Source organism: Parasteatoda tepidariorum, chromosome 6 (genome assembly GCF_982258835.1).
Source record: "Parasteatoda tepidariorum strain Cologne lab strain chromosome 6, Ptep-v5.0, whole genome shotgun sequence".
In the NCBI taxonomy this organism is placed as follows: domain Eukaryota; kingdom Metazoa; phylum Arthropoda; class Arachnida; order Araneae; family Theridiidae; genus Parasteatoda; species Parasteatoda tepidariorum.
Window position 1 is genome coordinate 86,267,339 of NC_141760.1, and position 27,085 is coordinate 86,294,423.

The following is a 27,085-nucleotide window of genomic DNA, read 5'->3' on the forward strand; positions in this document are numbered from 1 at the left end:
TTGTGTTAACGACCGGATTTTTACGTATTAAATATTAATCTTAATATTTCAAAGCATTGATTTAAAATATTCTAATTACTTAGTGCTAACTATTATGTAAATTATGGTATCGTACACGAAAACGTACTTTCTCTGAATAAATATTGTTTCGATGCTGAACGTTTGGTCCATTAATGTTAATGTCTATAATGGAAAGGTATTTCCACCTTTTGCGTTTTCGATAATATTTCTAAAATCAAGTACACAATTTCGAAAAGTTTTACACCCTCTTATGAAACTTGTTTTCTCGAAGCTAGTTTCATAAAAATGTTCCTTAATAAGTATTTATTATATTTAAATATTTAATTTAGACAAATTTTGAAACGTGAGACGCAATCATTTTTACATAATTTTAATTTCTAAAACTTTTAATGACAAGATTCAAAATTTAAGTAAAATGAAATTAATTAACAACATTGTACAAGAAGTTCAATATATGTTGAAAAAGTAATTAGGTAAAAAAAAAGTAAAGGAATTATGAGTAATGATAAAATAAGAGAAGTAAAATGAAAAAAAAAAGCTGGGGAAACAGTTGTCAATTTAGATGCAATTTCACCACAAGTCAAGTAAGCAATGGAACAAAATATGTGCATCATAATGGTACTCATTAAATGCGAAATTTACTGATCTGCAGAAATTTACTGATTCGAAACTTATTTTTGAAATTACATTTTTTCAGTACAGAGTGTTGTTTGCGGGATATTTAGAAGAAAACCGCAGAAACACCCAATTTCAGGTCACGTTTCTCGACCTAGGAGCCAACGCTTACTTACCCGAAATGGCAAAACTCATCTAATCCATATTGACACATTACCAAAACGTGCGAAATAAAGAAAACCTTTGCGGGCAATTCTTTTCATATTTGGCCTGTTTTTGTTCCTTAACTACTGGACTACAACGATTGAAAATTATTGTTAAGAGATTTGAAGGGTGAAATGAGTGTTTCAAGAGTGATTATGAAACGATTATCTATAGACATGAATAATTTTAGCTCATTGGGAAGAAACCAAATGTTCTTATTTCAAAAATTACATATTGTGCAGATAGATAATTTCATATTGGACAGACATGCTTCAACCTCCAAGGGTATAAAAGTAAGTTTAAAATATAATTATTTGTCATTTTACAAAAAATTGCTAGGCGTTAATTTAGTGTTTGTTGAGCTGCTGTTCAGTGCCAAAAGAAACAAGAGCTAATTGGCATTAACTAATTAACATATTTGAAGTCAGCCCCACTAATCACTGAGATTGAGTCATTGTACGTGTTGATCCAATCATTAAATCAAAAGTCATTCTGAATGATTATTTAATGCGTACTGTACCCACGTTGTATAAGTCTATGACGCAGATGGAACACCGGTGTTCCTTTTATATTTTTTTCTGACGCTTTAATTACTAGAAAAAATATATTTTGGTATTTTTATAATAATAAAATATACTCTAATAGTTGCTAAAAAATCTGTCTGATTATCTGTATTTTAATTGTATTAAAATTGTATCAAAATTGTATTTAATTGTATTAAAGGAAAAAAAGTAATTCGAATTTTCTTTTCATTCTTATTCAAAAATTTATCAATAAGCGATTTTGAAAAAGAAATTTCTGCACTGAAAATGGGCAAATTTGTAAAAAAAAATTGTTTTGAAGTGAGTTGAGTTTGGAAGATTTTACCTCTATCGCAGAAAAAGACATCGGGGTTTCATACTGTATTAAATAACCAGAAATTATTAAAATGCTAAATATAATTTTTTTTTACTTATTTAGACCTAAATTAATACAAAATAATGAAAAAGTATAAAAAAATATGTTTAATAAAAATTTTGGGATCTAGATGTAATAAATATTTCATATTCTCTCATCTACTCAATAAATATTAATTTTAAACTCAAACCAATTTATTTTGTTTATTATTATATTCTTAAAAACGTATTTCACTTTTTCTTTTGACTTTGCAAATATTTATCAAGGAAGATATTTTCTTTTTCATTTAAAGAAGTCTGTGATATTCGACACCAAAAAACTGCTTGTAAAATAAACTAAAACAAAAAATTTAGGAAACAAGATGAGAATATTTTCGAATTAAAAAGCTAACACGAAAAGAATCTAGGTATCTTCATAAAAAACATCGTAAACAATTTTTAATTCAAAGTGTCAAGATATTCCATTCTTTTAGTTTGAGTTTTTTATCTAATGCATTTTTTGTTTTAATTTTCATTACTAAAAGAAATACTAACATGTAGAAAGATTACATAAAATAAACTTATTTTTAACTTCTAATTAAGTAAAAGGCAATAAAAACTGCTTCTGCATTTTTTATGCAATAAATCATGGAATAATTATGAAATCCTTTTCATTTTGCAGCATTCAATTAATTTGTTTATTTAACTGCTATTGTCAAATATTTTTTAATTTGTATATTAAAGGGCAACAAATTACGAATACTAAAAGAAAAGTCAGTCTGCGGCATTCACTGAATAATATTTTTTAAATTGCATGTTTCAACAAAACCGAATTCAAAATCATATTTTATGTATAAATTACTTTTCATGCATTAACAAATATACATCTAGAAAATTTCACATTAATAAAGAATCTTCTTGAGAGTAAGGTTTAAAAATATGGAATAGAGATTTCATTTCAAATTTATGATTAGTTAACTTTTAGAAATTTGATGATTTTGACACGAAATAAATCTAGAAAAAAATCCTTAAGGTGGTCTCATAATTTGAAATGTACGGTATTTTCAGAGAAAACTCGTTTTAAATTTATGTTTAGTTGGCATTTAGAAATTGAATAATCAAGACTAGAAATAATTCTAAAATCATATATTTAAGATGGTGTCGTAGTTTTAAATGCACGATATTGTGAAAATAAATAAGCAACAACGTATCTTTATAAGGAAATAAAATTAAAATTATGAATTTACGAAATTCGAAGTGTTTATTTTCGAGTACGATAAAATTGACGTAGTATGTTTTGGAAACTTCTGAAAATGTTTCTACAATTTCAAATCAAATATTTAAGGTGGTGTTATATTTAATATAATATTTTGAAAGTAAGTAAGCACCTTTGTTTTTTTTATTAATAATTAAGAGCACCAATGTATATTTATGAAGAAATAAAATTAAAATAATGAATTTGCGTAATTCAAAGTGTATATTTTCCTGTACGTGTAGATTGACTTATTTGATTTCGGCAACTTCTTAAAATGTTGTTACTTTCAATTGCACTTTCAAATACAGAAATAAATCTAAAATTAAATATTTAAGATTGCGTCACAATTTCAAACCGCATCATGTTTTTAAAGTTAATGCACAAAGCACATCTTTATAAGGAAAAAGATTAAAATTATGAATTTGCGTAATTCACAGTGTACGATTAGATTGACTTAGTTGATTTTGAGAACTTCTTTAAATATTTCTTACTTTTTATTACTTTTTTAGGTACTGGGGAATAGAATTATAATTGTTCAACCGAATTACAAATGATCGAATGATTTATAAATTTTTGATTTCACCATCTTATACAAATTATCAAAAAAATGCTTTGTAGGAACTTGGTGGCAGCTTTTTGCAGAGAGATGTGATAAGTATTTAATCTTTGGATCTCTAGGAAACAATGATATTGGATTGAATCGTAGCACACTTTCTAGAGATAAAATGGTAACAAAAGGCTACATCAATGGGATTATCGAATTCATCTGTGATTTTTAGGCAAAGCTAATTTTTTTAATGCATGATAGGACACAACTGTCATTGAGCTTCTATGAACAATAAGTTATCTTTTTGAGCAGGCTATTTACAATATAGTGTGAGCAATGGCTGGGATAGCCTGGTTGGTAGGGCACTGGGCCAATGCCCAAGAGGTCGTGGGTTCGAACCCCACCGGTCGAAGACTCCCGCGTAGTAAGTGGTGACTGATACACGTTAAATCTGTCTGGTTCCAAAGTTCTCCATGTTCCCATAACAAATATTAACTCAGGGGGTACTGATCCAAGAGTTTTCTTGTCTTCTGGATTGGTTCAAAATTACAAGGCTACGGAGCTGAACATTAGTAGTCGTAAGCTAAAATTGGGTCAGCTGTTCAACGACGGTTATAAAATAAAATAAAATGTAGAGTCACCGAGTCGGGATGGCTCACAGGATAGAGCGTCCTCCCTCTAATGAGGTGAATCGGGTTCAAATCCCAGTGATGGCTGGTCGATAAGAATTCCGCACTCGGCTCTCACCGACCACAGTGCTGACGTAATATATCCTTAGTAGTAGACGGATCATGGGTTAGAGTCCCTTTGCTTTTGAGCAAACCATGGAAAGTTTCCTTCCGTAGTTTTCCTCTCCATGTAATGCAAATGCGTGTTTTTTCCATGAAAAAGTCCTCCACGAAGGCAAAATTTCTCCCCATACTTGATCCAGGAGTCTGGATTGTCTTCTGGATTGAATTCAAAATTACAAGACTACGGAGTTGAACTTAGTAGTCGTAAACCCAAAATTGGATCGGCTGTTCAACGACGGCTATAAAAATAATATGGTGTGATCAGTAAAGTCTACGGATTTAAGTATGATCAAGTATGTTTGGGATGATCTATGATAAACTGTAGTACATCGGCAACCTCTCCTCGAAATTTTCAGTTCATAACACTTTCAGACGTTTATTAGAAATTTCTGCAAAAATTATCTCCCAAACAGTTAACAGCATTTCATTGCTGTGCGATGTGGTCTCTTCTTTTATTAGCTTGACCAATTACACGTTGTAATGTATCCTTTCCTGAATAATGTTGTTTTCTGTTGTATGCAAACCCTGAGAAAAAAATTAGATATATATGTTTCAATTTTCTATGCTTTATGATATACCTTTTTTTTCAAAATTTGTAGCAGTAATTTTAGGCATTAATATATTTACTACACATCAAGAATATTCTTAAGAGGGCACGATAACACGGGTGAAAGTTTTCATCGCAAATTCATAAGTAATTTCACTTTTAAAATATGGAAAAAGGGAGCTTAGGCGAACCTAAAGTAAACCATTAAGTTTCAAATACTGAAATGCAAATTTCAAAATATTAAAGCGAACATAAATTATGAGACAAAAATTTAGAATTCCGCAACGGAGAAGTTCTCTTCAATAATTTGTTTGCATTTTGATATTTTAAAATTTCTTTTTCAACAATTGAAACTTCATTGGTTACTCTAAGCTTGAATGAACTCCCTTTTTCTAAATTTTTGAATTTTTAATTAGTTATGGAAGTGAAATAGAATTTGCTATGAAAAGTTTCTACAGCAGTGTGGTCTACCACAGTGTGAAAATACACACTGCGGTCTGATCTAATGAGCACAAATTCCATTCAAACGCTGTAGATTTTGGAGCCAAAATGAAACAATAATTTATACAAGTCATGGGCCTAAATTTCATGCAGCAAATAAAGTTTGAAAAGGCACTTTAAGGAAATATGAACATTATATACTGCAATCAAGTCAAGGATACTGGTTTTATGAATATTCCATATTTATATTATTGCAATTAATGTAAAACTTTTCAACTTTTCTTTTTTTGAAAATTTGCTTGAAAAGCTAATATTTCTACTCCCAAATGATTTCATAAGTTTGTTTCATTACTTCAGTTTCTGCTTACACATTATTCATATGGTTTTAAGACATATTATTTTAGTATTTCTCAGCGATTTATTTCAATAATCTTTAAACTAAAAAATATCTTTTATTAAATTATTTTTCATCTGAATTTCAGCTGCAATTCCATGCTGTCCCGTGTTCTTAATCACCTGTTTAAGTTACAGCAAATATATTGCATTACTTCAGTTTCTGCTTACACATTATTCATATGGTTTTAAGACATATTATTTTCGTATTTCTCAGTGATTTATTTCAACAATCTTTAAACTAAAAAACATATTTTATTAAATTATTTTTCATTTAAGTTTCAGCTACAATTCCACGCTGTCCCGTGTTCTTAATCACCTGTTTAAGTTACAGCAAATATATTGCATTACTTCAGTTTCTGCTTACACATTATTCATATGGTTTTAAGACATATTATTTTCGTATTTCTCAGCGATTTATTTCAACAATCTTTAAACTCAAAAATATCTTTTATTAAATTATTTTTCATCTAAATTTCAGCTACAATTCCATGCTGTCCCGTGCTCTTAATCACCTGTTTAAGTTACAGCAAATATATAACATTAACAGTTGCATTATAATCAACAGTTGGATTTCAATTCAGGTTTGAAACCATTAATCGTAAAGCTACTTTATCCTACGCTCTAAAAATCTAGTTATAGATGGAGAAAATGCCGTCTATTCTTTCCATTTCCGACGAATTCTAAATTCGAACTTTCAGCCTCATTTTTCTTCCTGTCAGGATTTAGTTAGGAAGCTAAAGTAAGTTTACATCTTTGTTAAACTACTTTTAAGTATACTCAATCAAGCTTGACATGCTGTTTTTCAATTCCAAGTTAGAATAGTTTCATTAATCATAATGATTACTGGAATTGTACTTCGGTTTAGAGTTTCAACAATTCAACAAATGTATCAGAGGATGTTCCGGTTATTAAAATAACTCTGTTATTTTTTATTTCGAATGAGAGGATATTTTAATTATATATATAATGACAGGGCTACATTCTTGTTATGATTGATGATTCAGCTTTAATATTGCAGTCATAAGCCATAATACTTTCTAAAAAGGTTTATTTAAAGATGGTTATAACAGTTCACATCCCCACTCCACAAGGGAGGGGGTGTGGACAAAAATCCGGATGGTTCCGGCAGAAGTTTATTGGAACATGTTATTCAGCAAAAGACATGCGAAAACCATCGGTCTCGCATTAAATACTCCCGGACAGGGAAGTAAAAAGGCTCAGTCACTGCATAGTTTTGTAACTCTACGCATCATCGATAATCATTAATGCTTCCTAATATGGAAGTGAAAGAGGGACGAGATTCTATAAATAACTCCTCCTTTGAAATATAAATTTAATTATAATTCAATGGTATGTTTTCAGCCTTAAAGTCCCAAAATAGAATTTCTACATTTATTCTTTACCAAAGACGTTTTATGAAAACGAAAGAGTTTTAATGTTGTTATTAATACAAAAGTATTTATAATTTTTGTATTACATATATATGTATTATTAACGAAGCCTTCTAGAGTGGACTTTGAGATTTTTGCCCATTCCGACTGAAGATCCTGAAAGAGTTTTACCTTTGAAGATAGCTTCCGTACCCCGACTTTCGCTTAGATGAATACCCAAAGGCATTTTATTGGATTCAGGTACGGTGATTGACTCGGCCAGTTCAAAGTTTTAACCTTGACATAGACTAACATATCACAATTTTGGAGATGAGCTTAGGATCATTATCCTGCTGAAAAATCCAACCATGAGGCATTTTTTTACGAGAATAAGCATGTGAACTTCCAAAATATTTTTGCAAACATATTGATCCATAGTTCTATTGATGTGTACTAAGAGGACAGCCATTTGCTTCCTAAACCATAACTGATCCTTTTCTGTGTCTCACTGTTAGCCGTTGTATACCAGGGATCCATTCTGGTGTCTTTCAGACGATGAACAAAACGTCTGCCATCACTTCCAAACAAACTGAATTCGGATTCATCAATCGAAAGGATCTTCTTTCAATCTTTAGTTTCTTATAATTCGCAAATTGCAATCGGATCATCCTATTCTTTTTTACGGTTGAGAGGTTTCTTTTCCTGGAATCAGTACACAGAATTCAGTTGCGACTTCTTATGGCATGTTTACTCTCTCTGAGTCCATGTTCTGTGGCCATCTTCTTGCATATTTGATTACTGCTCTTGTTTGGGTCAGCATCAGTTACTGACTTTCTTCGGGCCTTTACGTTCATCCCATTACGTTTGTGTGGGTATGTATATATTCATGTAATACAAAAATTATAAATACTTTTGTATTAATAACAACATTAAAACTCTTTCGTTTTTATAAAATGTCTTTGGTAAAGAATAGGTGTAGAAATTTTATTTTGGGACTTCAAGGATGAAAACATACCATTGAATTATAATTAGATTTTTATTTCAAATGAGGAGTTATTTTTAGAATCTTGTCTCGCTTTCACTTCCGTATTAGGAAGCATTAAATGATTATCGATGATGCGTAGAGTCACAAGGTATGTACGATTTGAGCCTTTTCACCATTTTCTCCATTAGTATATAATGCAGGATTAATTGCACTACCAAAATAACGGGGTTGTTGCCCTGTTATTAGATGCATATATTATTGAAATGTTTTCCAATTTAAAAAAAAAACAATTAAAGAAGTAAATGATAGGACAAAAGTATAGATTTTTGGGCTTTGTGTAGAAAACCTAAAAATCCTTTTTTTTTTTACCAAGTTTCAATATTAGTAGTAGTGAAACAAAAAAAAATAATTGGTGAGACAGAAAGCCAATGTTTTCAAAATAATTATTCCTTGCACAACAACGTGACGCAATCTGATGACAAATTTAAGAAAGAGATGCACAAATTTTTCATTTGTGAAGGTCGGACTTGTAACACATAGCATTGCAGGGTTCCCACGGTCCTTAAAAGTCCTTAAAAACAGCTTAATTTTTATTTTGGAAAATAAGGGCCCTTAATAGTACTTAAATATGGTATAAGAGGTTTTTAAAAGTCCTTAATTTTTCAGCATTACTATACCCTGTAACAAGATTGCAGTGACAAGGCGACATTGGTCCAGAACTTTACAAACTCAATTTACGCCAAGAGTATCATAAAACTGTGTGGTGTTTGATTGTATTTTTGGCAGTTATTGATATTGCTTTTATTCCGGTTTTAAAATGTTTCGATACATTTTAGACGCAATGTATATTTTAGACCGACCAGTGTATATTTTATTCCGATATATTTTGGACATATTTTGACATAATGATTCAATTATTTTTCTATCAATTTTTGGGCAGTGATTGCTATCGATTTCCACAAAGTTTAAAATCCAATGTTTTAAATGTGATCTTATTTATTATAACAACCGAAACACTTATTTGAACTTCTCTTTTTTAAAGAGTCCTATTTGCGTGATTTAGTCGTCGATCTATATTTCGGGTTTTACTGCCACAGGTTTTAAGATTTTTGATTTATGTACGAATTTTAATTAATAATCGTTTCATTCATTTACGAATTTTAATTATGTAATGTATTTACAAAATGCTAGAATATCGCTTATAATATTAGAATTAAAAAAATGCTACATTTATAATTAAAAAACTTTTAAACATTTGTACTCTATACTTTCTTCTGTAAATACAATTTTTCTGTTACTTTTAATTAGTAATTGTTATAATTAAAAGTATCTTGTAGAAAAATACTAGTGGTGGGGAAGTTCGTCACAGAAAGCCTGAAAAAATTCTGCCACAGGGTCACTATAGTTGATAGAAACAATTTTTCAAGTCGAATTTTTATAACAAAAAGTTGTTCTTTTATTAACTAGGATTAGTCCGTGCATCAAGAGTTGGGTATTTTAGAGAGACAATAAAGGATATGTGTGAGGGGGCTACAGGCAAAGGCCATAGAAATGTGTTGATACCTTTAAAAAATCGTTTTAGACCCTTTTATTTATGTTTCACAGAGAACTAATTAACATATTGCTTTGAAAATTATAAATCTTGTCAAATAATCAAAATCAGCAAATAATTGTAAATCTTCTTATTCTATAAAAATTTCCATACAAATATTTAGTGCAATGACCTAAAAAATTTTCTTTTAAGCTTAATGAAAAAAAAGTGGAATGAATTAAGGTGCTTAGATACAAGGAGTGATCAAATGAAAAGGTACGAAACGACGTAAAAACGTAACAGTTAAATATTTGCATATTCCGCAATGGGAGAACGTAGCGAAACATCTCGGGATGTGATTGGAGTCTGACTGGGATCGGAGCATGTGCGGGAGACCGCATGCGCAGGAGAGAGCAGAGGCTCTTATCAAACGCGGCGTCCAAATGATGCGACAGTCCGTATGAGGAACAGAAACTCGATCACAGAAAAACCATTAACTCCTATGTGTACTGTGAGACACTCCGACGCCTACGCAGGTTCATCAAGAACAAAAGACTGGGGCTGCTCACGGAGGGTGTGGTTCTGCTCCATAATAACGCGCGTCCACACGTCTCCAGAGTCACACACATGGAACTGGCCAAGTTCAAGTGGGAGACGTTGGACCATCCGCCCTACAGTCCGTACGCGTCGCCCTGCGATTTCCATGTGTTTGGTTCACTGGAGAAACACCTGAAAGGAAAGCGCTTCAACTCGGAAGACGTACTCAAGGACGCTGTGAAGGACTGGGTCTCGTCACGGTCACATGAATTATGGGAACAAGGAATCCCTCGGCTTGTTCATCAGTGGGATCGTTGTGCACAGGCCTATGGTGTGTATTTTGAATAAAATCTACATTTGTACCCACCGTGTCGTTTCGTACCTTTTCATTTGATCACCCCTTGTATTAGTATGGTCTGTTTTTACTTAAAATAGGACCTAATTTAAGTTAAGTTAACATAGTTAGAAAACTACTCTCATGCATAACTCTAATTCTTAGTATTAATTCATTTAATATATATACCATTTAATATATTCATTTAATATAAATAAAACATTTTATTAATAGCATTTATCAAAAACATTTTATTAAAAACTTGTAATAATTTTTCCCCAAATTTCTTTATTTACTCTATTTCTCAAAAATACGAAAAAAATTGTAAATCCTAATTTTACAATTCAATTTCAATTAAATCATTAAAAATGGAATATATATATTCGTTTTACGGATGGCGTTAACCCGTAACTATCTGAAAAATATTTAAAAAAAAAAACTCTACCCTGGTTTGCCAAAAATTGCCTGGTCCAGCCTTGATGAGCCTTGTTAATTAATACAATTATATCAGTACTTAATTAAAAAAATTGTTTATTATTTTTTTATTTATTGATTTTCTATTTTAAGACAGGTAAATAATTGGCAGTGTAACTTGTGGTGCATATATATTCGATGATAAACAATCATTACTATTTTTAAAAATAGTCTTAAGGTCCTTGATTTTCCAAAAAAAGTGCTTAATTTTTTTTAAAAAAAGTCCTTACACATTCTTAATTTTTGCTTTGTTAAAAGAGTGGGAACCCTGCATTGTATTATAGTCTTCTAGTCAACAGTGTCATCGATGTAGAAACTTTGAAACTATTTTTCAATTTAGGAAAATAATAAATTGATTTTTTAAGTAAGGCCAAGCGAACCGTACATGTTTATCGCTTTCTGTTTTCATTTCCCTTTAATGACCATTTTGTTCAAGAGAAGCAGTAAACAGTGCGCATGCGTCGTCATTGCATGCGTTGCTATGGCGACTGCTGCTACTTGATAATTTTTTTAGAATTCTCTTTTTTACTTTAATTTTATTATGCATTAAGTTGGTGAGTTTATTTGACCAGATATGGGACCAGAGAGATGCCACAAAATACTTATTGAGTTGTGAATAAAAGAGAATTTCATTATTTGAACGATATTTTTGTTTTTATTGCTTCAATTAAGAATCTGAAATTCTAATCTACAGTTCATATTTGTTGAAAGTGTTGCTCCTTTCTGCGAGAGCTTGTATATACGATGTTTTCTAATATGTATTTCAAAATTTTGTCAAAAATGAAAACAGAAAAATATACTCAGTGGTGGCTGCAAATTAATATTTAACCAAAGAAAAAGCAAAAACGCTTTTGAAATCTGAAAAATCAGAAAAATTAATAAACAACACAGGTCATGGAAATATTAAGCAAGAAGACAGATCACGAGAGTATTAAACAACAAGACAGGTAACGGGAGTATGAAACAACAAGACGGGTTTGATTACGGGTGGAAAGAGAGAGAAGTTTAAAAATGGTTATTAATAACAACTTCAAATTCCAACCTTCAATTAAACCTGTTTTGATGTTTATTACATCTGTTGTCCACTACTGTTGAATTTCCACGGCTGTTTTTATCCTCGATGTTAATTTCAATATATACACTTTATTTTCATTTTTGATGAGGATTCTAAAAATGCATATTAACAGTAGTCATTATAAAACATTCTTTATAGCTATAATACAATTACTTTTTCCAATCATAAGAGGAATTATAAGAAGGAATTACTTTTTAATATTTAAAAGCTATGAAATTGAAGAAAAAGTACAAAACTTAAAGCACATTTGAATCTTTCAGCGATGATTATTTAAAAATTACCATTTCGCTAATGTAAAAATAACAAGAAACGAAAGAATTTCGATTTCAAATATTAAATGTAATTCCTTGCAAAGGACTTAAAGAATACATAATTTTATCTTTCACAGCTTATTCTATGACTTAAGTTATTTTAAAATAATTAAATACTACTTTCAAACGACAAAAAGAAAATTTAAAGAAGATTAAACTCTATTTAATATTTCTTATCATAAATAAAATTACACTCGTGAAAATTTTTATAAATAGAGATAAAAGCTAGAAAAATAAATGAAATACTCGATAGAAAACATGAATAAAAAATGTTCATTTCAAAGACTCAATGAAATTTCGTTCCTTTTTCATTAAAGAGTTTTAAAGTCAAATACTTTTCATCATTCCTAAAAAGTAAAAATAAGCAGTAAAGAGAAATAAAATTCATTTCGCTTTTAAAAGTGGAAGTCAATTTCATGGTAGAATAATTACATTTGGATTTTGTGTACGACAAAACTGGAAGATAATTTCTTTTTGCCGTAGATATGCGTTTCTTATAATAGAGAGGTTTTAGTGTCGATATCTCAAAAATAATTTATTTAAAACTTATAGGGAAATTTTATACTTTATTATTTAGAATTTCCGGAAAATTATTAAACCTGATACATTTTTGAAAATAATATGGAATTTATCGTTATTTTTTTATGAAAAATATAATGAATCAAAATTAAGATCCTATAAATAAGGTACTGAACTATTAAGACATCATGACAATTCTTTATGTTATTTAAAATGCTTATTTATAATACAAAATTATTATTTTGTTTCTTAGAAATATTTTAAACAACGGAACTTTTACCAATCTTGCGCTCATCAAAAATCCTGCTTTGAAAAGGACTAGGCCTTCCTCTTGCTCTTTTTCCACCTGGGACCTATGTAAGTACAACACATGTTTTTTTTTCTAGATTCTTTTATGTTAGCAAAACCATAATTTCACCAAAAATCATGCCCGAAATAAAAAACTAGGCCTTCTTCTTGCTCTTTTTCCCTCAGGGCTATCTTGAGCTCACTAAAAATTATGTACCGAAAAGTAAATCGAAACCCTCCTTCTTGCTCATTTCCCGTCTGGCGCTGGTGTAAGGAAAAAAGGCGTAGAATTTGTTATTGAGAATTTTAGAGAATACAATAAATCTGCATGTACTTAAAAAATAAGATCATAACCGACTGCCGGCAAAATATTTTCGTATATATTTAAAATTGGAGCAATCTTCCGAAGCCAATACATAAAGTTTTTCACGTATATTACCAGTGTTTCTTCATTTTATAGAATATTATAGTAATTACACGCATTGGCTAATTATTTGCATGTGAATTTTAATGTTTCACGAAATTAAATTCATAAAATTGATTTTATAAGTTCCATAAGTAATAATCTACATTATCTAATTATTAGCCCGTCTAATTATCAGCAAAACCTTAAAAAATCTTGACATATGTAAGCATAAATAGATATATTTGAATGACTTCGAGTACAGTCTTCTGAGGATTATTTTTTCCGCAGAGAATAAATTCCTTTCATGTTTTAAGGGACATACGGAATTATTTTCAAAGGATAAGATTTCTCCAAGGAAGGAATAACATACTTTCCAGGGTTATGTACTTTATGATATTACATCTGAAAATGAATCGCACTTCAGGGATTACGCAGAATGTCAATGTGAGTGATTGTGCCTCTGAGAGTTAATTCCGGAAAGTAAGAGAAAATAGTATCTCACATTGTGGTTGAATCGCTTAAAGTATTTGAATTTGAAAGAATTTTCAGAAATTTAAAATAAAGGCTCTTGGTTTTTTTTGGCCACCAGAAATACTGTTCGAAAAATAATCTTCATATTTTTAGCATATTTATTTTAACGAATCTACCTAAACTGGAAAAATTTGCAAAATATTCAATAATATAATTTATAGGTTGATATTAATTTTAAGAAAAATAATGCCGAAGAATAATATTTATTAGAATTTTCAGTATGGGGCACATTTTGAAAAAAAAAGTTCAAAAAATGGACGAATCTTTTTTTTCTTTCAGATTATCTTAATTTTGCATATTATTCTAAAATTTTGGGTTAAATCTTACAATAAGGTGTGATTTTAAAAGTTTGGTTGTTACTCATCCGTTACGAGGACCATAAAAATAATCTCTAAACTATTATACGCCAAGTGACCATTATGAGTTTGAAACAGTACCTGGTTTCAGTAAATTCGAATCTTTAATTATCATAAAAAAAAAAATATCATTACCTCTGAAATCCAAAATGGTATCACATTAGCCAACACAACTTTTTTTGAACTTTATTAAAATCTTACTTTCTCTGCAGAAAAACAAAGTTTCTTACATATAAAACTCTTTATACAGCAGTCCTAATGTATGGTTAAGAAACCTGGATTTGAACAAAATATTTTTTTTTTATTTCCAATGGCAGACATGAAAGACAAATTTGTAGCCAAGAACAATATAAAGAAAGAACAAAAAACGGAAACAAGAGCTACAAAAATAAAGAGTCTATAGGTCTGTAATAATGCATCTCGCCCGCCAATATCGTTCCCACAAGGGCCCAGGAGGAAGTGCAGGGCAATGTCTTAGATGGTTAGCGTCCATTTCTTCTTGTTGGTTACATAATGGACAAAGGGGGCTTGAAAAGATTTTAATTTTATACAGGTGTTTTGATAAACAGTCATGGCCAGTGGCGAGGCGAAAAAGGGCCACAGATTTTTCTCTTGGCCATGACGGAATATCTTTAATTCCTTCCAACCAGTCCTTATTTTTATTTGCTTCTTTGAGTTTTGCTTCAAATGTTGTTCGCAGAGAGATTTTTATTAGCCTTTTCGCGGTGTGGAAAGGAACTGGCTTAAGAGATATTTGTCGAATCTTGGCGGCTTTTTTGGCCAAGAAATCTGCAGTTTCGTTACCTTGAAGTCCACAATGCGCTGGTACCCATTGCATGGCGACATTTTTGTTGTGTTGGTCAAGCCTGTGAAGGGCTTGACGACAATGTAGAATGTCGGCAGATGCGGGGGCTTTGGAGGAAGCAATAGCTTGGAGTGCGGCTTTGGAGTCAGAGTTGAACAAAATATAGAGTGCACAGAATAGCAGTTTTTCAAAGAATCGTTCTCAGAAACATTCTTGGCAGTCCTTGGCGAAGACGTTTTAACTCGGAATTTTATAAGATTTTTAAAGAGCTCGTTATCAAGAGTGTTGAAATTAAAATAATCATCTGGGCTGCCATATTGCCAGAAGGGCAGAAAAAGATCCAGCTCCATTTTGTGGAATAAAATTTTAAAGTGATTAAAATAAAGGAGTGGCAATTCAACACATCCAAAAATGGGTTGTTCTGGAGGAATATTCAGTAGAAGGCCATGTCCCAACCTGGGCTGTCGTGCCAAATTTGATAGTGATGATACGCCAGTAATGCTTACATGATTGTGGTTATAGTTACTACTAGTATTTTGGTAATAGATAATAGCTTTGGTAATAACTCAATTTACTGATATAGGTATGGTAAATAGGTTTTTACGACTTCTTGAACTGATAAGCACCGAAAACTAAATCTAAAGGATGCATTATTAACTTGGTAACAATTTTAAAATAAAATGATTTTATTTATTTACTTTAAGAATAAGAAGAAGCTAAATTTGAAAGATAAGAATTGATCATATGCATTCATATTCATAATAGGATTCACCTAGTAAACGCGTAATCGTATAAAAATAGTAGTAAAAATTTCTTTAAAATATTTTTTCTCTTCTATGTTATACCTCGAAATTTTTTAAAAAATATTTTAATAAACTGGTTTTATTTTAGGAAAATTAATTACCCCCGGTATATTTGAAAACTTATTCATATCACATACCACAGTAAAGAGCAATTTTTATGTACAGTTTTATTATCACATTTGAAACGCATCTTTAAAATTTAAACAGAGTAACATTTAATGTTACTCTGTTTAAAGTTCGGTTATCAGCAATTTATCAAACAGTTTATTTTGTTTTAAAAATTTTTTTAAAAGTAAACTTTTAAAAGTATTTTTATTTTCATAAATGTATTTACACTATCATTCTGACGAAACATTTTGTTTAGTTTACTTCATCACGTGGAATACACGTTTTGAATGTATTTTTTTTTAAAAAAAAAGAGTTAGGTTTTTTTCGTCGGAATAATTTTAAATTGCAAATTCTTTAAATTTATGACAGTGAAACATATTGTATTCTGTTTACCCGAATACGTTAAGGAAATACATATTTATGACACAGTTTCACGAATACATTTGCGTACACCGCGAAAAGGAAAGAATAAACTAAAACAACAAAAAAGGGTTAAGATGCGTAAGTAATAGTTAACGTTGGAAAAGAATTATGATAGGAAGAAAACACCCTTTATTAGATATATTTTCCTTTCCTCCAGAAAACTTATTATGATTTAGTCTGGAAATTTTAAGCAATAAATTGCTCTGAAGAAACACTTTAAATGTTTATTGCAGTTTTTATTTCGAGCTTAATTCTTGAGTTTTGCCTAAATCCGAGGATGGAAGATTATTTATGAAAACATGTTGACGCCTTTCTATAATGAAATTGATTGGTTTTAGAAGAAAAATTCACTGTAAAGAAAATATCATTATATGAAGGTTAGAAACTTTTACAGTTATTAAAGTAAATGTTTAATTGTTGTGCTAAGTTCAATATAGATTTATTATGTCTCTTAATTAAAAATAAACTTATGCATATTATAAAGTGGTGTTGAAATGGGATCATCAGATATTTCATATAAAATTTCCACTGGAAAGGATATTGGGATTGGTTCTAAAAAGAGGCAAGTGTCAGAGCAATTTGATTGTAAAAACAATTACAATCGTCTTTAAAATTATGGAAAAATAACCACTCTGTTATAAGAAGAATATTTTTAATGGTATTTAATGCTCTGATAAAAAATTTTCCGCCGGAAGAAAGTTTCGATAGAGAGTCATACAAATACATACAATAGAGAAACATGCAAATTTACATGTATCTATAACATTGGGTAGTTGACGTTTAAGGTTCTATCTTCTGCCGATAAAGGTTGACTTAGCCTTTCATCTTTTCAGTGGGTGGATGAAATGAGTCTTAAGTATACTTGAGGGCTTAACATAGGGAGCTCTGCATAAGATCAGACATAGAGGAGGAAGACTAGCGTCCATAGACATGATGTAAATCAGACCCCTAAGATTTGGTGCATATTCTGTGTATAAAGGACAAAAACAACATTTCAGGACGCAGCTACAGAGGTTCCTGAAACTGGTTTTTATCATCGTCTCCTGCTAAACACTACTGCGGTTGGTTAAGGGTTGGGGAAGAAAGAAAAGTTTTCTCTTTTTATTTATTGATGGTTTGCTCTGCATTTTTACACTATACATGAACAGCACTGTACTGTTAATTTTCACACTATTCATGAACAGCACTGTACTATTAATTTTTACACTATTCATGAACAGCACTGTACTATTTATTTTTACACTATTCATGAACAACACTGTACTATTAATTAAGATATTTCTTTGAGAAGCATTAATATCATTCATAATTCAGCATTAATATCATAATTCCGCTAACACATTTTGACGTAGAGAGAAAGAACAAAATGGCGGAAGGCAGCTTACCCTACTATACAAGTAGAGTTGTCCAACAACTGGTACACATGTGACATACCTCATGAATGTCACTTTGTTTCTTATGCGCTAAATCTTAGTACATATGATGCTGTGCTAAATCTGAGTATGTTGCTCACGCTATAAGTTAATTTTCTGGGATAGCACACCGCAACGTGCAATTCTCCGCTTTAGTTACGCATTCGAAGAGTTACTACTATAATGCAGTTGCTAATGTAGTGTAGTTACTTCTTCTCCTTTTTATATTCTTTGGTTCTACGTACGGCTGACCACTCAACCTGAATAACTGCTCCTGCATCCCTTCTCCCAGAGCCTGACAAACGCACGGACATGTGGAGCCCCCACAGAGGGAGTCTTCAAATCGAATAGAAAATTTATTTTACATTTCCTTCTTTACTGAACTTTTTTTCAACAAAATATCAGTACAGTGCAAAATCCGTCAGTGTTATGTTAGCTTCTTCATTAATCTATCGTATGAACACAACAAATTTATATTTCGTAAATCCTTATACGGAATTTAGTTAGATTTTCGCAATTATGATGGACAAATTTGACCAATTGAAAGCCTGTATTTTTACCTAAAGCAAAATGTGATGTGTTTACAAAAATACAGACTTTTGATTGGCTTAAGTGAGCCATCGCAATTGCGAAAATTTAGCCGAATTGCTCCCTAATGTCAGCAAGGATATGAGTTTTTCGCAGTTAGATGACAAATGTAACAATCAGAAAAATGCTTTCGGCATGATGGATTGTCAGAAAATCAATAAAATGGACAGAACGATAATTCGTCTGATGCATAATGAGGTGAAAAATTTAAATACTTCCATAAAATTCAATTCTTCATTACTGAAGTAATGAAGCAGAGGGGGGCCCAAAAGAAATTTTTGCTCCGGGCCCCAAATAGGCTAAGTCGGGCCTTGCCTGCCCCCAAGGTAAAAAAAAGAATGCGTTGGCACAGTATTCTTTGGCCTTCCTCGGGCTGTCGTGCCACTGAGTTTAGTTTAGTAGTTAGCAGGTCAGTTTTTTTTTACACCTTTTGTGATGATACACAATCCAGTCACATAAAAGGGGCACGAGGTGGCTTAAATTTTGTTTTTTTAAACAAATATAATGTAGCCTTTAAAACATGCATAACAAATAATCGCAAAATAATTACAATATTTGTTTTGTTTTTAATCCCCAGAAGAACATATTTTCTTATATTCTAGGAATTATAAATTTTGCAAGAAAGATTTATTTAATAGAATTTAAATATTTATACGAACTCGCATAAAAGTTTAATTATTAATACGTATTATAAAAATAATAGATAGAATAACAAAATAAAGTGAAGTAAAATTCATGGAAACAAAATGTTTCATTTCTTTTAAAATTTTAAATACATTCAATGAATTATTAACTTGAGACATTAATTTGTCCAAGCAGTTTTGAAGAATATCTTTTTTTATAATATGACATCAGTTTTTAATGTTATTAATTAGGAATTAGTCATATGCTTTAGAGAACATAAACTTGTAGATATTTACCTTTTTTTCATCTTGAATTTATTTAATGAGAATGAACATAATTCTTAGAAAAGAATTAAAAGGAAAAAATAGTCTTGTAAATTGTTATTACTTGATTCACAGAACACATTAATTAAAATTTGCTAAATTTTTAACTATCTAATAGAACGAAGTGAATGTTTACAAAGTAAGTACATTTCCATAAAATCAACAAATACACCGATATCAATTTGAAAAGATAACAAAGAAAAAGCAACATGTATGCGAATATTTGTTTATTTTTATAAATAGGTACTAACATCTGCGACAGAAATAGTTTAATTTAAATTTCACATTGGATACTAACTGAGAAATAAAAAATTTAAAACCCTAGATGAAGATATCTCAAATTTTTACAAGCTTTCGTAAACTTCAGCATTTATTTCAATTTCGTTCAAAGAGAAGTAATTTATATGTACTCTTTTAAAATGAGTTATAAACATAAATTTTATTTTTTAACGGTATATTATAATTTATTCATGGTATTAAAAAACAAGGTTCCCTGCTCATGTTAAATAGAATTTACATTAGCATTTAGAGTTTTACGAAAATTGACGATATATATGGACCTGAAAAAAAAAGCAAATATTTAAACAAATATCTTTAATATTATATTCGCATACATTGTAGAATTTTAAATGAGATAATCTTAGTAAAACACAGTGACAAACTTAAATTATTCATGAATATTATTATTCCTTTTTACTAAAAAAAAACATTTTTAACATTTTCTTAATATGAATAAATTTTCTTGAGGAGTACGAATAAAAATTTCTCTCTTTTGTAAAGGGATTTTTATTTTATGTTGTGATATTAAGACGTACACATAAATAGTATTTTTTTGCTATTGGTTTGTATTATAGGAACATTTTGTTTACTTAAATACACTGTTAAACCCTTTGAAGCAGATTGAAAAATAATATGGTTCGAAGTTTTTGTAAATTAATGGGGTGCCAATTTGAAACATTTTACCATGAGGGCTCAGTGATTAAGACACTGCGCTGCTTATATGGAGCACTGTGGTTCGATATCCGACGGTGGCTTCACATCGATAAGTACCAGCTTGTTTGGGAAGTAAAGGCGGTTTGTGTGCAATTCTGACCTCATTGCTATTATAATGCTATTGGTCATGGGATTGTAGAGTTTTAGCTTCTATGACACCCAGGGTTGCAACGAGTTCTTGCATAAGTGCTTTACTTTTATAATCATTCTTGAAGTTGATTACAAGATATTGATGTTCAATTTGAACTCAAATGCTGCTTATTTAATATCATATTAATGTTGCAACAAACTTGCATAATAATAAATAACTTTGTATACTTTCAGAAAAAAAAATTAAAGTAGATTCCGTTTGATGTTATCAATCGCTTATTGTTATCAATAGCTTATTGTTATCAAAATCACTAGGTCAAGATTTTTTCCATTGCTTTGTATGCTTGAAATATCACTTTCTGGGATCGCTTTATGTTATCAATGATTTTATTCATTTTTTCAAAAATCAGCTTAACTGCCAAACACATATTAACCGCGTATTCAGAAGGAACTTGTTCTTTTCTTTCATTGCCAGAGGGTGGATATTTTATGATCTATTCGCTTACATAAAGTTACACTGAATGGATAGCAGGTATCGAACTGATTTTACATTAGAACAAAAGATAGACATTTTAAATCGCTACAACAGATGACCAAAAATAATCACAGTTTAGCATCTCTTAGCTTTTACTTCGCAATCTTTTGAAAAAATCATGATGATCTTATTAGGAGAGAAAAACGAGGTGCAAAGGGCCGGGATAGCCTGGTCGGTAGGGCGCTGGACCCATGTCCGAGAGCTCGTGGGTTCGAACCCGGCCGGCTGTAAACTTCCCGTGTAATAAAATGGTGATTGATGCACTTTAAATCAGTCGAGTCGCAAAGTCCTCCATGTTACCATAACAAATTAATAACTCTGGGGAATTGGAGATAGATAGTTCTCTGATTCAGGTAAAAAATTAGGCATACGTCAACAACAACGAAGTGAAACCAACAGAATGCAAATTCAATAGAGCTGGTAAAGATATGAGAAAGTTAAAAAAGCTTTAAGACTGTGGTTTAGAGAAGGTGTTGCTCCAATCAAAGGTTTGTGTAGTTTAAATTAATTTGTAAATATATTTAATTTCGTGATTCGCTTCTTGTTATCCATACGTTAATGTTATCAAAATCGTTGTGTCTGTAAGTGACCACATGAAGTGAAACTACAATTTAATTTAATTTTTCTCAAAAAAGTTTTTTAAAGTTTATAACGGAATTATTGTTCGTATAGAACTTTCTTTAAAATGCATGGATTTTTATATTTTCTGCTAAAAAATTACGTAATTTTTATTACGAAATTAAAAAACCTTAATCCGATTAATTTTTTATACCTGTGCTTTTACTGTTAAAAAACAAAGAAAGAAACATGTTTTGTTTGAAAGGTTTTATTATTCGCTAATAAATTGAGGATTTCAGTTTAGGTAATTTTTTTTCTAGTCAAACTTCAAATAGAGATTAGTCTAAAGTTAAAGCTTCATTGCGGAATTTTTTAAGCTCTTTTAATCTTTTCTTTTTATCTTTGATTGGAAGTTGTTGTCCTTTAAGGGGAAAATATAAGCTCTAAAATTTAAAATAAATAGATTTAAGCGAAGTAGAATGAAAAATAATATAAAAATGTTATCTTTTGAACCCAATAAAATTAAATAGGATTTTTTTAATTATTCTATATTATATGATTAAAACTGCTGAATTATAAAAATTAAATATATAAAACTTTGTAGAGATATTAGGTTTTTAGATGCTTTTATGTTTTGAAAATTATCGTTCTTACGATAAGTTAAATAATTAATAAATTTTACATTAAGCAAACTAAATGATTATAAAAATAAATTAAAAACAAAAGTAGAGCAGTTTTAACAATATTTTTTTTTTGCATAGTTAGCGCATTTTTATTTCCATTTAATGCATTAATAAAGAAAAACATGGCTTTTAAAGAACGTTTCTGGAAATTTTTTCTTTAGTTGATATCATATCAAAGTTAATATCATGTCAAAGTAAGATTTGCGCTTGATCAATATGAAATTTGTTACCATGGTAACTCTAGAAGTTTGGTATTTTTGCAAATGTTTTCTTTCTTTTTGCTTTCGAGATTTTTGGGGTTTGAATTCGGGGTTTTATTTTCGGGATTTGAATCAAACTAATGTTCTATTTTTTTCTTTTATGTTCCAAATTAAAAAATGCACAGTTTTAAGTTTTATGTGCAAGAAAACATTTCAATTGCAGCTGAAATTTTTATAACTAGGATATCGAATATTCAGTTTTTTTAGAAAGTATTTTTCGAAATGCCTAACCATTTTGAAACTGAACCATATAACCTTACAGAAATTAACAACTGAAGTAGTCTGGGTTCTTTTAAACAATATTCCAGAACCATTAAGAGATTGGACACCTATGAGATTGGACACCTAAGAGTAAAAATTCAGCGATATTTATTTAATTGGTTGAGAAAAAAACCTACATTTTTAAGAATTGTTTCCGTCTACTCTAATGCAGTTATTGATACAGATCATACACTTAGAAAAAAAGTATGGTCAAAACTACCTGAATATGGTAAAATGTACCGTGTTTTTGATTCTATGGGAACATCGAAAAGTACAGTTCGTAATGATTTCGGTAACGTTAACAATGAAATGTTGTTTTATAATATGCGTTAAAATTTTGTAAATGTGGTAAAATTTGGTAATTTTATTCTGATACTCTAAAGCATGGCACAAAAACTATTTATTCGGTTAGATTTACTTATTAATTTTGTATTTTTACTAAATGTGGGGTAATAAGAGCTAAAATTTTGAAAAATCGAAATTTCCACTAAGCTATTACCACATGAACGGAAACCGTTATCACATGAATGGTTTAAATACCGCATATTTTGTTTTAATTTTAAGTTTTTTTTTCTTTTAACAAAAATGTCTTTCCATTACAGTAATTTTATAGCTTTTTCTTCTCAGTGTAATTGCGAATTTATTGTTATGCATTTGCGTTTTCATGCAGTTCGTTTATTGGGCGACACCTGGCAGACACTTCTTAATCTATATATATATATTTCTCTTACACGGCACCAAAAGAAAGCCTCATTACAACTCCCCGAATGGCAACGTTAGAAAATCGACCAATGATTGCTGCTAAAAATGTCACATGGCAAATGTCACATAAGGTGGCTCAACATATAGCGCTTTTAAAAACGGAAACAATAACCAGAGTGAGCATTGTCAGGTTGTTCAATTCAGATTCATGCCCTAAAAACATGATAATAAAATTTAATGCCATCTAAAGGACTCTGTAATGGCAATAGATTAATTGTTACAAACTTGCAGCGTAATTTAATTGAAGCTAAACCGATTGATGATGATGAAGCAGGTACATTTTTCATTCCGAGAATACCTCTAATCCCCTCTGATAACAACATGCCGTTTTCTTTTAAGAGAAAACAATTTTCTATTAGGCTGGCCTTCTCCATGACTATAAATAAGTCACAAGGTCAGACTTTTGAGAAAATCAGTTTAGTATTGACTAAACAAGTTTTTAGTCATGGACAACTTTATGTTGGTCTGTCAAGAGTTAAGTCATTTGACAGCATTTCAGTAATTGCTCCAAGATGCCAAATCTATAATTGTGTTTTCAAAGAAATTCTTAATGCTTAGTGTTAATTTCTTAGAGCTTTGCAGAAAAAAAATGTTTTTTGGAAAAAATTTAATTGAAACTTCTATTGGCAGTAGGCAAGGGAAACTGCCAAAATCAAAACTCCCCGATTAGAAATGCAGCATGGCAACCTCCACGTGGTATTTCTCGGGTAATGCTAACAGCAATGCATTTTAATTTATTGTATGCAAAACATCCTTATTTTGTTCTAAAATGTTATGTACTTTATCACAAATGTTAATTAATATAGAAATTGATTTCAATAATGCTGATCACCAAAAAATATTTCAATTGGCGATAAAACAATTTTTTTGTGTTCTAAAAATGAAAGACTTTTTGAGGGTTATTATCTCACAAGGAAAAGTTAGGGTTTAAAGTTTATATTTTTAAATAATAAATTTTTTTTCTAAAACTTTCAGAATTTCTAGCATTATCTAATTTATTATTCACATTTAGTTGAATTTGGGTGAGTAACTGCAATATTTGATAATTTATTTTGCTAATATGTTTTTCATTTAGCTAATGTTTTGATTTTTTCACCATGTACAATCTAAATAGCTTATATACTTTTTTAAAAGCCAATAAGAACATTGATAGAATTCTTCTACATAAGTACAATGCTATGTCTTTGATGATAAAATACTATGTCTTTGATGATAATATACTATGTCTTTGTGCTAGAACATTGTGTTCATTGGTGAGCGAGCGCAGAGAGCCATGGTTCACGGCGTGAACCACATAGGATTGCGTAGCAATTCTCGGGGGTTGGCGAGCGTTAGCGAGCAGGAGGCGGAGCCTCCTAGTTTCTAATAATTTCTTAGTAATTTTTTGCACTGCGGAATCACTTTCAATCTCCTTTATGATTGAACAGAATGGGTGTCATAGTTTTTGAAATTACTAGCATATATATCAATATGTATACATGTTTTCATAGTTCTCTAAATAAATGGCATATATAGCGCAATAATCGCTATATGTATAACTATAATGCACGCTATTATAGCTATTAATATCATATTTCTGTTATAGTAAAAACCAAACAGACTTCTTAAAATCGCTGATTTTCAGTTCAAAAATCTGAAAAAACATAAGTAGGGGAAAGTTGGACAAAACGGGATACCATTATTGTTTTTATTTACTACGGAAAATCTGTTAAAGTGAACCACACATTATTTTTTTTATAGTTACATCACTTATTGAAGCACAGAAAAAACATATTTTAAACTAATTTTAAGGACTGTGAAATAGGAAAAAAAATCATTTTCCAAACTCTTACATATCCCGTTTTAGCATACCTGGGTTGGACAAAACGGGATAGGGTTTACAATGTTTAAATTTTTGGGTAAAACTAACTAAAAAACATAATTAACTGACAGAAAACTGCGAAGCAAAATTTATAAAAATTGTATTTATGGGATTTAATTGCTTATAACATTTTCATATAGACTGTTGTTTAATAATTAAGTACACAAAAATTATTACGCTACGTATGTTTTTAAAGATTTTATGAGTTTTCAAACATGAACGCTAATTCCATAATTTTCACAGTCGAGATGTGTCTGGTGCCCTTAAGAGGGATTGGTTAGCGGTTCTTTCTTCAATTCTCTTGGTTCATTCTTGTAGTTTAATCCTATATATAGTTTGTAAATATCATTTGGAGTAATCTTATGTTTGCTTAATAGAGAATTCAAAAGTTCAAAAAAATGCTTAATTGCAGCGTGATTAAGCCCTTTTGCTCGGACCATACTCGTGGGTTCTGGATTTCGGAGGAATGGTTACCACTAACACTTTCCAGCCATTTTTTTTCCTGTGTTAAAATTATGCTTAATATTGTTTCACTCAGTTAACTCAAATGCTAGCATTCGTAGGTCCGTTAGAGTTATACCAAATAATCTTTCTTCTAGAGCCAATACATGCTCATGCGTTTTTTCTAGTTCAGCATTGAATACTGTCTCATATCTGTCCAACTTTTTCACTGCTGCCAATTCAGGGCCTAATGTATTTGTACGAGCCTTTTTTTACCTTTCTTTCAATATAGTAATAACAATATAGTAGAAGTACTAAGCCAACAAATAAATAGGTGGATAAAACGGGACATAAAAAAACTGTATCCCGTTTTATCCAACTCGTAAGTGTCCCGTTTTATCCAACTCAGACACTTTTCAAAGCAAACATAACTGCCTAAACGTGAAAGAAAAATTAGATTAACTATACATGAGAATACTCGTTAATAAATGCTTCATCAAATGTAATACTCTCCGGAATTGTAATCCCATATATATAGGTAGTACAATGTGACAAACAACGCACGTAAATGTAGAAAATGGCAAAAAAATGGAGTAAAAAAGTTCTAAGATCTACAATTTTCTATCAAATAGTGATGTCGAGACGGGACGCAGTGAAAATGACATAATAACAGTCAAATAACAGATTTCTGTCGTCGTCCGCTAGTTAGCGGCAATAGTCTGGTCCCTGGGTGACGTATCCCGTTTTGTCCGACTATCCCGTTTTATCCAACTCTCCCCTATATGATTTTTTTTACTTATTGTAAGATTTATTAATTTATCTAAAATATGTTATTTGTTTAGGAAAGTCACGTTTATTTTCACACAAAGACAAAAATTCTTGTAAAATTACCGTATTACATGGTAATGACATTTCCGGTTAAGAAAAAAACATATTTCTGGTAAATCTTTTTTTAAATATACGGTACTTATACCATTCATTTGGTAATTTCTTTTGCTCATACTAAAATCATTTAACAGAAAATATGGTTTTAAAAAATATATTTCTTATTAACATACATTTAGTAAAAGCTGAAAAGTAAATTTTACTGAATAAATGGTTTTTTATAGCATGCGAAGTAAAATTACCAAATTTAACCACATTTAC

General features: G+C 30.4%; 1 protein-coding gene across 1 annotated transcript; it reads right to left on the bottom strand.

The window, feature by feature from the left end:
* Positions 1-14,806: 14,806 nt before the first annotated feature.
* Positions 14,807-17,480, bottom strand: LOC139425201 (uncharacterized). The gene is made up of 2 exons (XM_071179084.1): positions 17,411-17,480; positions 14,807-15,351 (listed from the first exon to the last, which is right to left on the bottom strand). Exons 1-2 carry the CDS (start codon positions 17,478-17,480, stop codon positions 14,807-14,809), a joined length of 615 nt encoding a protein of 204 aa, XP_071035185.1.
* Positions 17,481-27,085: the final 9,605 nt, after the last annotated feature.

Bases quoted from the DNA above. Each gene is read 5' to 3' on its own strand.
- LOC139425201 (XM_071179084.1), bottom strand. From the start codon at position 17,480: ATGTCTATGGACGCTAGTCTTCCTCCTCTATGTCTGATCTTATGCAGA. The intron at 15,352-17,410 runs GTATACTTAAGA...CTGACTCCAAAG, and splicing joins TCCCTATGTTAAGCCCTCAA to CCGCACTCCAAGCTATTGCT.